The sequence below is a fragment of the Solanum tuberosum genome, unplaced genomic scaffold, assembly GCF_000226075.1.
Source record: "Solanum tuberosum cultivar DM 1-3 516 R44 unplaced genomic scaffold, SolTub_3.0 scf00164, whole genome shotgun sequence".
Taxonomy (NCBI): domain Eukaryota; kingdom Viridiplantae; phylum Streptophyta; class Magnoliopsida; order Solanales; family Solanaceae; genus Solanum; species Solanum tuberosum.
Window position 1 is genome coordinate 950761 of NW_006239092.1, and position 13766 is coordinate 964526.

The window sequence follows — 13766 nt, forward strand, 5'->3', positions numbered from 1 at the left end:
ATAATTTGCGTCGAATTTAGAAGTGTTTTCAATAACTCTCTGTAAACAAATAAAGAAATCAATGATAATTTTATTATATTATTTTTTGATTATAATAAGAATTCATATTTTGAGAAATGATCAGAATAGATTAAAAATAAAGTGATAAATTATCTTTCTATTTTGTATTTATTTTGGTAAAATAAGTCATAGTTATAAAAGTTCATTTGTTGAAGTTTACCTATTTAAGAGTTCACTTATATTTGACTTTTGATAGCTTGTATAGTCAACTATTCATAATTATAAGATGTGTCTGATTGGACATATAGTTAAAAAATAAAAAAAAGAGAGATTTGTTTAATTTACTATAGATATTCGTATGGTATAAGTAAATTTATTAAGAACTGAAAATAAAACAGTTAAAATTAAATCATTGCTATTTAATCGTAAAAGGCATCCGTATCAAAAAGAAAATCACATAAATTGAAACAGAAGGGTATATCATTTTGGTATTTCAAAATTACAAAAGAAATATGAAAAAGAAAGGAGAGTTTTTTCAGGCTAAAAAACAAGCTCAAAATAAATAATAAAAATGTTTTGTTCTTAATTAAACAAATATATTTACACTTTCTAGAAAAATAATAAATTACATGAGTCTCTTTCATCTTAGAAGGTTATAAAATGTCTACAACTGTCACAATTTTCAAGTATTAAAGTATATTAGATGTGGTGCTCTTCAACCATTAGGTTATACATGAGAATTTATCCCAAACAAATCCTAATGCCATCTCAATGTATTGAGTGCAATATTATTCTAGCATTCCCGACACAAATACAGATTTAGTCAGAACCCAATGTAGGAACCGGACACAAGGTGTGAAGCCAAAAAGGAACTTAAAGAATCTGTGTCCCTCTATTACCTAGCTGTTGCTAAATCTTGTAAGGCAAAATAATTGTGCAACTCCATCTTCAACTAAGAGTAATGCAGACTCAGTTGCTACAATAAACCTCTTTACATGCTGCAACTAGTTGTTGAATCTGCAGTCTAGGTAGAGTCCATAAACAAGCACTCTGCCCAGAAGAAAAGTTTAGAAAAAACGCAGAGCAAACAATAACCAGAAGATTCAATGAGTCATATATAGCGAGAACAAGATTGTTCAATTCATGCTTAGTCCGGAACTCAAAAGGATCAACACATATAAGCAGGATGGACAGAGAAAATGAAATTACCACACTGCAGGGGAACTAATAGTTGTAACTTCAATACAAAACAGGAAAGACCTGAAGAAACAAAATTCATTTGACTGAAAGATCATGAGTATGAACCATAAAGATGAAAATCGCACCTCATTTGACTGATCATCATGACTCTAACGTCTCACACATGTCACATATGACTCATACAGATTAGGTATCTCATCCTTGTAAGGAAGCACGAATTCTGAACGAAACATAGGTTCAGATATATACATAGCTCGAGAAAAAGATACTTTCTGATTCAGCTTCTTCTCCTTTAAAACTTTCAGTACTTGATTTCTAGGAATCACTCTCTTGTCCAGGCTAAGCATTAGAAGTGCAGGATTACTAATCAAGTATTCTGGTTTGCATCCGAGTACCCTCGTGAAAACGTCCAATGCTCGCAGAACTCTAGCTTCTGACATAGCCAAACAGAGGGGTTGCTTTCTGAACACAGTCATTATATCCTGATCACACCATCCACAACTCCTGAAAACTGCCATTTTGTTTTCCACAGTTGACTTACCTAGTGCGATAACTGCAAGAACTCCGTACATGAACATTCCAGATGTGGGAGAAATCTGTAAATCCTTTTCAGCTTTGTGCAATATCTCCTCTAGCCACTCGAATTTTTGCAGAAGTATACGTGGTTTCTGAAGTATAAGTTTCTCGATTTGGGCATTTGAAAAACCAAATTTTTGCAACAACAATATTTTGGGTTCAAATCTTTTTGGACCATTGACAGCAAGTAAATAAGGTGACCTCTTTATAAGTTTAACCAAACTTTCCTCATTACTAACTAGTTTCCTAAGAAAATCCAAATTAGACCTGAAATGAGAACCTACTGCATTATACAAAGCTTTCCCGTCTGCTAGGAAGAGATCAACTAGGTCAGATCCAGATACCCTCACTTCTTGCAGACACTGAAACTTGGGTTTAAGGGTTCTGTTTATATCAGAAAAAAGCAGTCTCGGTGTAACAGAAACTAATTTCTTGATCTCTGTCCGTTCTAAACCCATCTCTTGGAAGAATTTGATTACCAAATCAGGATTCTTAGGTGCTTTCACGCTGTTCAACTTGGCAGCTGCAGCATTTGCTTCATATCTGGAGAATCCCAGTGATTTGATGAGGTAGTTCGACAAGAGAGGGTTCTGAGAGTGAACGGTCGCATTTGTTGAATAGCAAAACTGAGACCATGATCCACTAATGAAAAGAAGCTGCCAAATGCCAATGTACCAAAACTTAAAATATTTAAGAAGCACAGTTTCATTAGACAACATTGCACAAACATTGATAAATGACAATGACAATAATATAATATAAACAAACTGTTTTAGACCATGAAACAAGGGATAATGTATTCGAACATCACTTTTTACTTGGAGAGAACCAACATGTATCTCCTTGAACCATATTTACGGGAGATCAAACTTCACAACAAGAAATGTTTCATGAGCAATAAATGCTACAGAATTTATACCAATCAAAAAATAATAATATATATAGTTTATTCAAAGGGAAACTGAAACCATTGGAAAAAAATTCTGAACACATAATTGATGAAACATTTAAAATGAAGACGTGCAATACACATTTGTTAAAAATGTAAAAATTGCATTACAAAGTGATGAAGCATAAGGCATACATGGCAGTTCAAGAACATCGATGGCTTACTCACAATGACAAGGAAAACCCGCAGCCGCTACCCTTTGGGTGCGCACAGGGTAAAACCCCCGCTCCTATGCAATAGCTCGCAAACCACATAGGAGAGGTAACCCGCACTAGGCAAGCCTGGTGCGACGAGCTCGACCCAGAAGGCAAACCCCTTGCTTTCGCTGGCAAGGGGTTTCGAACTTGAGACCTCCAACATTAAAGTCTCAATCCCAAACCATTGTTTTACAAGGGACCCCCACATGAATTACAGTGTTAAACAACAAAGTATCGTATTACTTACAAAAAATTAACCTCCCTTTCTTTTACTTTTAAACTCTTCTGTTTACTGAAATAAGAAGCATTTTAAGTCAACGTGTTACAAGGAGTATTTAAATAACAGGCAAATATTACTAAAAACAAATCATTTAAAGTTGTGAAATTACAATGAGTGTATTAAATATTATTCCACAACAGAGAACTCAAAGTGAATTTCGGATAATTTGACTTTCTATTCTCTTATATATTTTTCTTTTACATTTGTAGTCTGTCTAAGAATTTCTAGTGCTATTCTTCTTTTATAAAAAAGTAATATTGGAACTATATATTCTAAGACATGAACAGTAAATGTTAAAATAGTTCTTGGTAATAACAAAAGCAATAGAACACACAAAACAAGAAGAAAAGAGAAAACAAAAAAGGGGGACAATGGAAGGCACTGGCAGGCTCACTATCCACGTAGTTCAAACGGTGCACAACTAGACCCTGAGGGTTTCTCGGTTATCGAAAAAGTAAAGTTTAAATATTCTCAATACTTTCAACAGTGTTACTTATCAACTTATTGTTGGTATGGTTCTACTAATATATTCAATTAGAGGACTTTTTCTAATCTAGAGGAAATTAGTATAACTAACTCAACATAGTTTGCTTTGAATGATTTACTTGAAGTCTGGCAGACACAAAATGTCAACAAGAAGCTGAAGATAAAGTATGTAAATTCATTCCTCTATGCATCTTTTGGAAAGTGTGGCTTCTAAGGAATAGAAGATATATTTTAGGGAAAAAAAGCTTATATTTTTATTTTTTTTGAGAATGAAAAAAAAAAATAAAAGCTTTTTTTTTCCCTAGATTTTTTGTCAAATATATATGCATCAGAATTTATTATGTTGGTACAAAATGATTTTTGTAACTAACTGGACAGAGTTTATGGACTTGTTAGACTACTTTATTATGTAGATTTACACAAGTCATACTTTTTGTACTCTTTACGTACCTCCTTGGCATTCTGATATTTTTAAAATTACCATGCCACTTTTTCTTAAAAAAGAAGTAATAGCAAAGGCCAAGTTGTGAAAGCATTTAAACAAATTATACACCACTTAAACGTCTATGCGTAGAAGTAGCCAAGAAAAGCTGAGTATTCCAATATATTACAACAATTGAGACAAAGCAATAAAGGGTCCTAGGTTCCACAACAAAGACTCCAGCTTTAGAACAGTTGCTCACATTTTAATTTGATAATGACCAAGCGGTGAACCAGGAAGGTTGTGTTCTAACATCATAACAAATGAAAAGGCGAATTCTAACGCTATGTTAAGGAAGTCACAAACACAACATTTTATCACTCTTACTTGGATTATTCATACATATAGTACAGAAAGGCAAGGTAAATCCTGTATAAATCTGATTGTCAACCATATAGCTTCTTTTCTTGTTCACCTCCTTTACACTCAATATTTTCAGCACTCTTTTGGCTCAAAAAATATAATGAGTTTGTTTCTTTGGTATCGTAGGATGAAAACATTTCAGTATTTTTTTCCTTAAAAACTGAGAATTCCCAAAGGTCAATAGGCGCATAGTTCCAAACTCCGTGGAAAATTGGTCCATCCCTCTACCCAACTCGACTAAAATACCAGACTTTGACCACTGCCAAAGCACAGGGGGCACATTCATTGCACTCTAGCTTTAACCACATTTTCTATAACCATTTAATACTTGTCAAAGAAAATCTAATTTAGGCATCACATTAGAATCTAAAATAACACCTTTCACAAGTCAAATCTTGATTTCAGGGTTACTGTACTGAGAATAGCAGCAAAAAAGTTACTGAGTTTGATTATTTTGGTATCATAGGATGAAAACTGAGAATTCCCAAAAGTCAATAGGCACATAGTTCCAAACTAGGTGGAACATAGGCCTATCCCTCTACCCTTCTAGACTTAAATACCAGACTTCGACCACTGCCCAGGCGGCACATTTGAGGGCATTTCACTCTAGCTTTAACCACATTTTCTGTCACAAATAAGTACTTGTCTAATAAAATCTAATTTAAGCATCACATTAGAATCTAAAGATTACACCTTTCACATGTCAAATCTTGATTTCAGGGTTACTGTACTGAGAATAGCAGCAAAATTTACATATAAATGAATTTCTTGATACCAAAATAAGAAATTTTCAAAGTGAGGTTACCTTGGTAGCAGTAGAAATTACTTCATCGTCTTTAGAAAATCCAACTGAACCAAAGAGAGAGTTTTCAGATAAATGAGGCCCGGAAACAGCTACTGGTAACAGAGAAGGTAAGCCGCAGCTGCCAGTATGTCGAAACCTAGAGATTCGAGAAAGCATGGTTTTCAGAAGAAGAACCGAAGCTTGAAATTGAAAAGGGTCAAAACGGAAAAACGTTAAAGAGCCATTGCCTACTTTTATTTTGTCATATGGAAAAAGGGGAAAATATATGTTTTTAACTATGTGATTTGAAGTCAATATACCTCCATTGTACTCCTTCCGTCTCATTCTATATGTCATTCATTTCTATAAATAGCTGAACTACAGTACTTATCATTTTATAAAATTTATGCATAAATTACCATATTTTGCCTATTATATCCTTGATATAGTAGTTAATTAATCTTGAAAATATATTCATCATTTATTATAAAGTTGACTTAAGAAAACATTAAAGGGTAGAAAAGTAAAGTTACATCATTTCTTAATGCAAGTGCAAAGTAAAAATGTGACATATAAAATGGGACGGATAAAGTATGTCACTAGAACATGTATGTCATTTGTTCAACTTTATATAAGTTGCATATACTTTCACGCATGATGTGAATTGCCAGTAGGAAGGGGCGGGGAAACTTCGATATGGTAATTTTGGTATTTGGTTTTTAAACCTATTGTATCATTATCATATCAATTTAATTCGGTATGGTTCGGCATTTGTTTAAGTTCAACTTCAGTATTTTTGGGTATGGTAAATTGGTAATCATAATTTATTCAACTTCGACTAATATATATTTATTTAATAGAGTATTATGACTTCGATAATTCAAAAATGATCTCAATTGTATCATATTAACACATTACACATATAGAATATTTATTCAAAAGAAAGTACAAATAACTTCTTTTGTTAATTAATTACATTTCAATCAAAATAGAGTAGTAAATTTCAATCTTGTATACTCTTTATATTATTAAATACTAACAAATATGCTACCTCGTATATTGGATCAAAGCTGAACTGCCTGACTTATATGATCTGTACATCAAAAGGATAGGAAAATAGAAGCTTTTCAATTTTCTTACTTCTTTTGGCTGACATGCAAGAAGCTTACAAACTCTGTTGGTTATCCAATATTGTTAGTTTCAGCTGGGAACAATGGATTTCCTTAAATCATATTGACATTGTTGTTGGTTCAGGTTTTGCTGTTATCCACTATTTGGTGAAATAGAAATAAAAAGGTCATCTTTTGTGATAAACAATGGAAATAGAAAAGGCAAAAAGGCACAACACCTACTATAGCCCACCTTTCCCAGACCGTACACGTGAGATCATACTGGATATGTTGTTGGGTCTGTTTTCTCTCTGATGGATGAGAGGAGGATGTATGATTCCTCTTCGAGAAATTCTTCTACCTCGTGAGAATTCGATCAAGTTTAATTTGAGTTAGGAGAATCATAACCTGATTGATTCGAGGTATGTCTCTTCGTAATGGAGATTAGAAATCAGGAAAAACATTATTCCTTTTTGTAACTGCCAAAGGAATCAGTTATCAACAAGATCAGTTGAATCCAAACCTTGATTTGCCATATAGCTCACAAGAATTCAGACTTGTAAATATGAGGGAGGTCTTTCAATAAACAATGCCCCAACTCCATAAATGATTTTTGGCAACACCCATCCTGTTTTTCAGAATTCAATATGAAAATAAAAAGGCCAAAAAATCTACCAAAGGAGCATAATTTTCTTGAGTGGTTCATACAGATCAGGTATCTTATCCTTGTAGGGCAGCACAAAATACTCCATGAACTTTGACTCTGTTAACCTGACAACAGTATAGAGCATCAACTCTCTCCTCTTAAGCTTCTTTTCGTCCAAAATTTTCAAGACTTGCATCCGAGGTACCACTCTTTTTTCCAAACTATGCATCACAAGTGTAGGGGTAAGAAACCAAGTAAGCAGATTTAACACCAAGCTCCTTCATGAAAAGATTCAGTGCTTTCTCTATTCTAACTTCCGAGAGGGCAAGACAATAAGGTAGCTTCCGGAACATGGGGAGTATATCATCATTAGACCATCCAAAACTCCTGAAAATTCCAATCTTTCTATCCAACATAGACTTCTTTTGGGAGGATACCATTCGAAATCCATACTGAAATATAGGGGAATAATGCGGAACTCAAAAATCATTCTCCACTCTATGCAACAAATCCTTAATCCTTTCAGGCTTTTGTGTAAGAGGGCAACAGGAGGTTCATATGGTGTTGTGGTGGAAGCTAATTGAACTGCCTCCTTAATCAGAGCTTCAGAGTTCATGTGTTTTGAGGTGCTCCAGCCGTGGGAGTTGGGTTGTTTTTCTCCAGATTTCCCCACGGTTGCCTTGTGGTTGAGGCTCACTAAACTAGAATGGTTCATCTCCAAGTCCTTCAGGTTGCACAGCCCTCGCGGTACTCCACACTGCAAGAGTTCATGGTTTCTTCTAATTGTTCAGATTCGGTCCAACACCATCCTGGCTTGTTACATCACCCATAAAAAATCACAAGTTAAGGCCAATTGGATTTTACAGCTCAAGGACAGTAAAAATAGAATACAATTGATACTAAGCATTAGATAAATATGGCAAATATCAAGTGCACATTCAGAGGGCAAAAAAGTCTATCGACATTTGGTGTTGCAATTTGACGCTTTTATAAAAGTAAAGATGTTGATAAAAGGGAATCCAAATGGAAATGAGAAGCTAATTCATCTCCAGACACTGTCTACTTGGAACCTGGATAGGAAAAAATAATGCTTTACAATCACCAAAAGGGCAGAAACTATGTTTTCTTTAGACAAATGTAGATTGAGCATTATGTTAATTAAAAACCTGGGAGAGTGTATTCTGTGTCACCAAACATGAATGACCGACTAATTTTCGAAGAGTTTATAGGACAAATTCTACATCCTACAAGCTCCATTCCCAGTGGGCATATCTTTCACAAAGCACCAAATCATCGGAATTTCGTTTACATCACAGAGTAATTGTAGAATAGATGGAGTACCAAATTATTTCGAGTGAAAAAGTATGAAATGAAAGAGACTCTTCAACTTCAAATTAAGGACCAGATAAATACAAAAGCTCAGGCGGCAATAAAATGGATTGAATAGCAAACAACTCGTAAAATGTTCCAGAATCAAATCAGAACAGGATAGAAGAATATCCAAATGGGAAGCAAATAAATACTTGACTATTTCTCAAACCTCCAATGATATTTTTCCTTTATAATGACAGAAATGACACTGACTGTAATTTTCAGAATACAAACTGAAAAAAATAAACGCAAAAATATATTGGACTACAGAATATGATTTTAAAAAGGTTAAACTAAAACGGCTAGGGAGCCACAGTTTTCTTATGTGATTCATACAAATCAGGTATCTGATCCTTGTAGGGCAGCACAAAATAATCAATGAACTTTGTCTCTGATAAGCTCACAACAGTATAAAGAGCCAACTTTCTCCTCTCAAGCTTATTTTCATCTAAAATTTTCAAGACTTGCATCCGAGGTAGCACCCTTTTTTCCAGACTATAGATCAAAACTGAAGGCTGAGAAGCCAAGTAAGCAGGTTCAGAACCAAGCTCATTAATGTAAAGATTCAATGCTTTCTGAATTTTGACCTCTGACTGAGCAATACAATAAGGAAACTTCCTAAACATCTCAAATATCTCATTATCAGACCATCCAAAACTCTTGAAAATTCCAATCTTCCTATCCACGGTACACTGCTTTTGTGAGGCTAATGTATGAAATCCATAAGGAAACATAGGAGAGTCAAGCGGAACTCGAAAATCATTCTCCACCCTATGCAACAAACCCTTAATCCACTCAGGATTTTGTGCAAAATACCTAGGATTTCTAAGCACGAGTGTTTTTATTCCCTCATCAGGAACACCACAATTTTTCAACAACAATAGATTAGTCTCCATAATATTATGAGCACCAAAAGTAAGCAACCAAGGAGCTCTCTTTAACGCCTTCACTACATTTTCATCACTACCCAAAGTTCTCCTAAGACGATCAATGGTAGGTCTCAAATGAGTATCTAAACCTCTTTCAACAATTTTTGAATCTCTAGCAATTACATTCACCAGGTCCGACCCGGATAACCCGATATCCATAAGGCACTGGAATTTGGGTTTTAGGGTTTTGGAAACATCTGATAATAGCATTTTGGGTGCTAAAGAAACCATTTTTTTCATCTGGGTATTGTCCAAACCGATTTGTTTCAAGAAATTGATGACTAAATCAGGATTCTTAAAGGTTTTCAATGAAGTTACCTTGGAGGATGTAGAGGCAGCTTCTTCATCGGAGAATCCGAGAGAATCAACAAGGTATTTCACCAAGAAATGGGTCGGGGCAGGTGTAGAGGTTGATGAGTAGAGATATTGAGATCTGAAACGGAAGTCTCTATAGCCATTGCAATGATATATGGAACACTGAGTTGATACAACTACAGCTTTGCCTCTGAATCTGATGTGCATTTCCCTTACTAAACTTCTCTGCACTAATGGGGATTAGGGTTTATAGTCCCTCTTCCTGTGCTTGATGGATTGCAAGGAATTCACTGAATATTTTCAAAATTGATCAAATTTTAGCTTGCGTTTAGAATTCACCATTTCAAATTAGTGTTTGCATATTCGGGATCATAATTTTGAATTATCCCAATTCTCGGAAAAAAATTATTTGATTTTCAATCATAATTTTAATTTTTTAAATATACAACTTTTGATAAGGATTTTTTTATTTTTATAAAGGAATTTTTTAAATATACAACTTAATTCATAAATTGAGAACATATTGTTCCTAGTTCCTACTATACGAAAATATTTTACTGTTTTCGTTTTAATATAGCATTTTATTACCAAAGAGAAGTTTACAATTAAAAAAAGAACTATTCTGATTAGATCGAACCCAACTAATAACCTTTCATCTCCTAACCATCTATCGACTACTTTAGCTTGGATAGTAGTTCAACATCGTCAAATATTTAGTTAATTTCATTTTGAGACAACCTCTGAAATATATGTCTTGAATTATTCTCTTCACAAGGTCCGATATTTCTCTTCTTTTGCCTTGAAAAACAATTTGGTTCCTCTCTTGCCACATATAATAGATGTAGCCTGTTAAGGCCATTCTATAAATTGTTGTTGCATCACTATTCCCATTATGATGATTCACTGTCAATGTAAGTTATTCGTTTGGTCTTGGTGCGAGTTTTTGTGTTTTGGAGCTTATGAACCTTAAACGATCATTTTCGATCAAAAGTTCAAGAAGATGACATCGGAACCCAATTCTGACGATTCCATCAGCTCCGGAAGGGTCATTTTAGGCTAGTAGCATGGTCGACATGACTCCCAAGGTTTTCAGTGTGAGTTGGTGCGATTAGGCGTTTTAACTTTAAGTTTAAGCCTAAGTTTGACTTTGGTCAACATTCTGAGTAAACGCGCTCGGATGAGAATTCCGTCAGCGTGGTTAGCTCCGGAATGTCGAGTTTGGTCTAAATTGACCCTTCTTTTGTGTCTGGAGGTTTTCGATATCTTTCCGAGCTCTTTTGTGGGTTTTGATTTAAAATGACTTTTGGAAGTGGGACCCACTTTTTATCGAGATGACCTCTGATGGAAATTTCGACTGAGCCGTTGAGTCTGAAATGTCGAATTTGGTATGGTTGCATGTCTCGTTTGCATGCACGGGGTTTCGAACGAGATTGGAGCACTCCATCGGAGTTTTAAGTTTTGGAAATTATTGCAGATTTTCTGCAATAAATGCAGAAAAACAGCAACATATTTCCAAACTTCAAACCCTCATAACTCTCTCATCTCAACCGATTTGGGCGATTCAAAAGGCAATTTTGTGAGATTTTTCGAGGACAACGCGTTGGTGATCTCGGATAGTGATTTGGAGTCCCCGTTTGAGGTAATTTTCGTAAAACACCTGTTGCCATGACCCTTTTGTGAGCTTGATTTTGGAAGATTTTGAGACTTGTTTTCTCAGCCATTCTAGGTCTGATTTTCAGTGATTTTTTGAGGCTATCTTGAGCGGTTTTTTCGAGGAGAACGTCGTGGTGTTGTCGGCATTTCACTGTAGACCTCCAGTTTCTGGTAAATACACTGATTCAACTGCTGTCCCATTTCTAGTTTTTGAGAAAATTTGGGTTTTAGTTGCATGTTGATATTGTGTTGTTCCCGAGCCCCGAATTGTGTCCCATTTTGGGACATGATCTAGGGGAACTGGTTAGGACCCACTTTTGGAGTTAATTCCGGAATTTCCTGCTCGGGTCCCACTTTCCCCGTTTTGACCCCGAAATTGGTCTGTCTTCGTTTATTGTGATTTTGGTGTCTAAACGACCGTAATAACGTTGTGACTCTATTTTTGATAGCGGGGCAGTGTTTCGAGGACGTCCGGAAAGAGAAAGCTCCGGAGAAGTGATTTTTGAACGCGTGTGATCGGCTTACAAGTAGGCTATGGTTTCCTCTCTTAGATTGAGCTTGAGAGTGTGAATGCATGTTGATTAGTTGGGATTTGGGTTGGTAGTGATTGAATCATGCATAGGTGTTTAGAAATCATGTTTTCGGCCTATTTCGGGAATTATCGGGTAACTGTGAGCATGCTTTGTGTTATTAATTGTCCCTCTTTACTTTGTGGAGTACTTGTATGCTCGATGACTATTTGTTGAAGCATTTGGGCCTTAGTTTAGGTTTGACTAGGGCTTGCCTTAGAAATACATGATTCAGATTCGTTAGGCCTTAGTTTTGCCCCGACGCCGCTCGGCCGGCTTAGATCCCTGTAGACTGGTGTAGCAGACTTGAGCCTGATAGTTTGGGCCTTAGCTAGGCGATATGTTTGCTCCGATGATAGTTATCATTATTTCCCCGATGTTACATCTTCAAGAGTTACGTCGGCGACACTAGTTCTGCTTTGCGATTTGAATTTGATTTTCGATTCGGTTCCACGGACTTTCATTGATCGGCTAGGTGTGGACGGATCCACGGACATTTATGAGAATAGATCGATTGGGACTCTTTCAGCAGCTACAGTGGCACCTTTATAGAGCATCCGGTTAGAGTTCCGGCCTCTATTGCCCAAATACTTATATAGAGCATCCGGTTAGAGTTCCGGCCTCTTATACTTGTTACTTGTGATTGGTTACTTGGGTATTTCTTGTGAGCATTCGATTCGAGGTCCGGCCTCCGTACTGTGAGATTCTACTAATTAGGGTTGAGGTTCTGGTTCGATGTTCTTCGTTCTTGGGTTCGTATATGCAATTCTCTTTAGTTATAGTTATTTTGTGTACTCGTCGGGCTTATGGGGGTCCGTTCGGGTTTTTATTTAACTTGCGCACAAGTGTACCTTCTGGGCTTATGGGGGCCCAGTTAGGTGTAGTTAGCTTATAGATTACTTTAGTTAGTTCTTTGTACACTCGTTAACATTTCTTTGTTAGTTAGATTTTTGTTCTTGACCTCAATTTGCGTATTCCTTCTTTTCATATTGCCTTTACTTTTCAAGTTCAGTCGGCCTATGATGCCTACTGGGTACCGGTTGTTTTGGTACTCATGCTACGCTCTGCATCTATTTCGTGATGCAGGTCCGGGCACTAGTAGCCAGCGTTGATCGAGCTTGGAGCAGACTGATCCGGAGACGGGAGTGAGCACACGACGTTTTGTACTATTTCAGTCTCCATCTGTATATATAAACTTGTCTTTTACCTTTCGAGACAGTCCAGTCTCTGTTGTCCACTTTTGGGACTTGTACTCATTTTGTTAGTAGCTCTGTACTAGTGACTTCCAGGTTCTGGGAGGGATCTTTATTTGTATTTATGTTTTGGTTTGCTTCCGCCTGTGTATATTGTTATTTGCCTACTCTTGTTTAGTTTCTACCCTCAGACCCATTACGTGTTGTTCCGGGTTACGGGTTGGCTTACCTACTGGTGGGTTATAGTAGGTGCCATCATGACTTGAGAAATCGGGTCGTGACAAGTTGGTATCAGAGCCCCAGGTTTATCGGTCTCACTTGTACAGAGCTAACGTCTAGTAGAGTCCTGCGGATCGGTGCGGAGACGTCCGTAACTTATCTTCGGGAGGCTACAGGATGTCCTTAGGAAAATTTCCTCTTTTGTTTCCCTTTCGTGCATCGTGTGTCTTATTGGTTTCTGGAAATCTCACTTATTTCACTCTTTCGCAGGATGGCTCGCTCGCGAGGTGGCGCGGCCAGGGGTGGCGTACCCGGGCTTGCAGGCAGAGCCTAAGTTTGGGGTAGGCGTCGACCCCGAGGTCGAGGCAGGGCCGTAGCACCAGCCCCAGATAAGGAGGAGGAGCCTCAGGCAGCATATGTACCTCCACAGCCGGTGGCGCCGGGGG

At 36.7% G+C, this 13766-nt stretch overlaps 2 protein-coding genes across 2 annotated transcripts; both read right to left on the reverse strand.

The window, feature by feature from the left end:
• Positions 1-574: 574 nt before the first annotated feature.
• On the reverse strand, positions 575-5584 carry LOC102585626 (uncharacterized). The gene is made up of 3 exons (XM_006353975.2): positions 5338-5584; positions 1326-2432; positions 575-1050 (listed from the first exon to the last, which is right to left on the reverse strand). Exons 1-2 carry the CDS (start codon positions 5491-5493, stop codon positions 1350-1352), a joined length of 1239 nt encoding a protein of 412 aa, XP_006354037.1. The 5' UTR covers positions 5494-5584; the 3' UTR covers positions 575-1050; positions 1326-1349.
• A 3160-nt stretch (positions 5585-8744) lies between these two features.
• On the reverse strand, positions 8745-9893 carry LOC102587183 (uncharacterized). Its single transcript, XM_006353980.2, has one exon. The coding sequence runs from the start codon at positions 9891-9893 to the stop codon at positions 8745-8747; it is 1149 nt and encodes a 382-aa protein (XP_006354042.1).
• Between the last annotated feature and the right edge of the window lie 3873 nt (positions 9894-13766).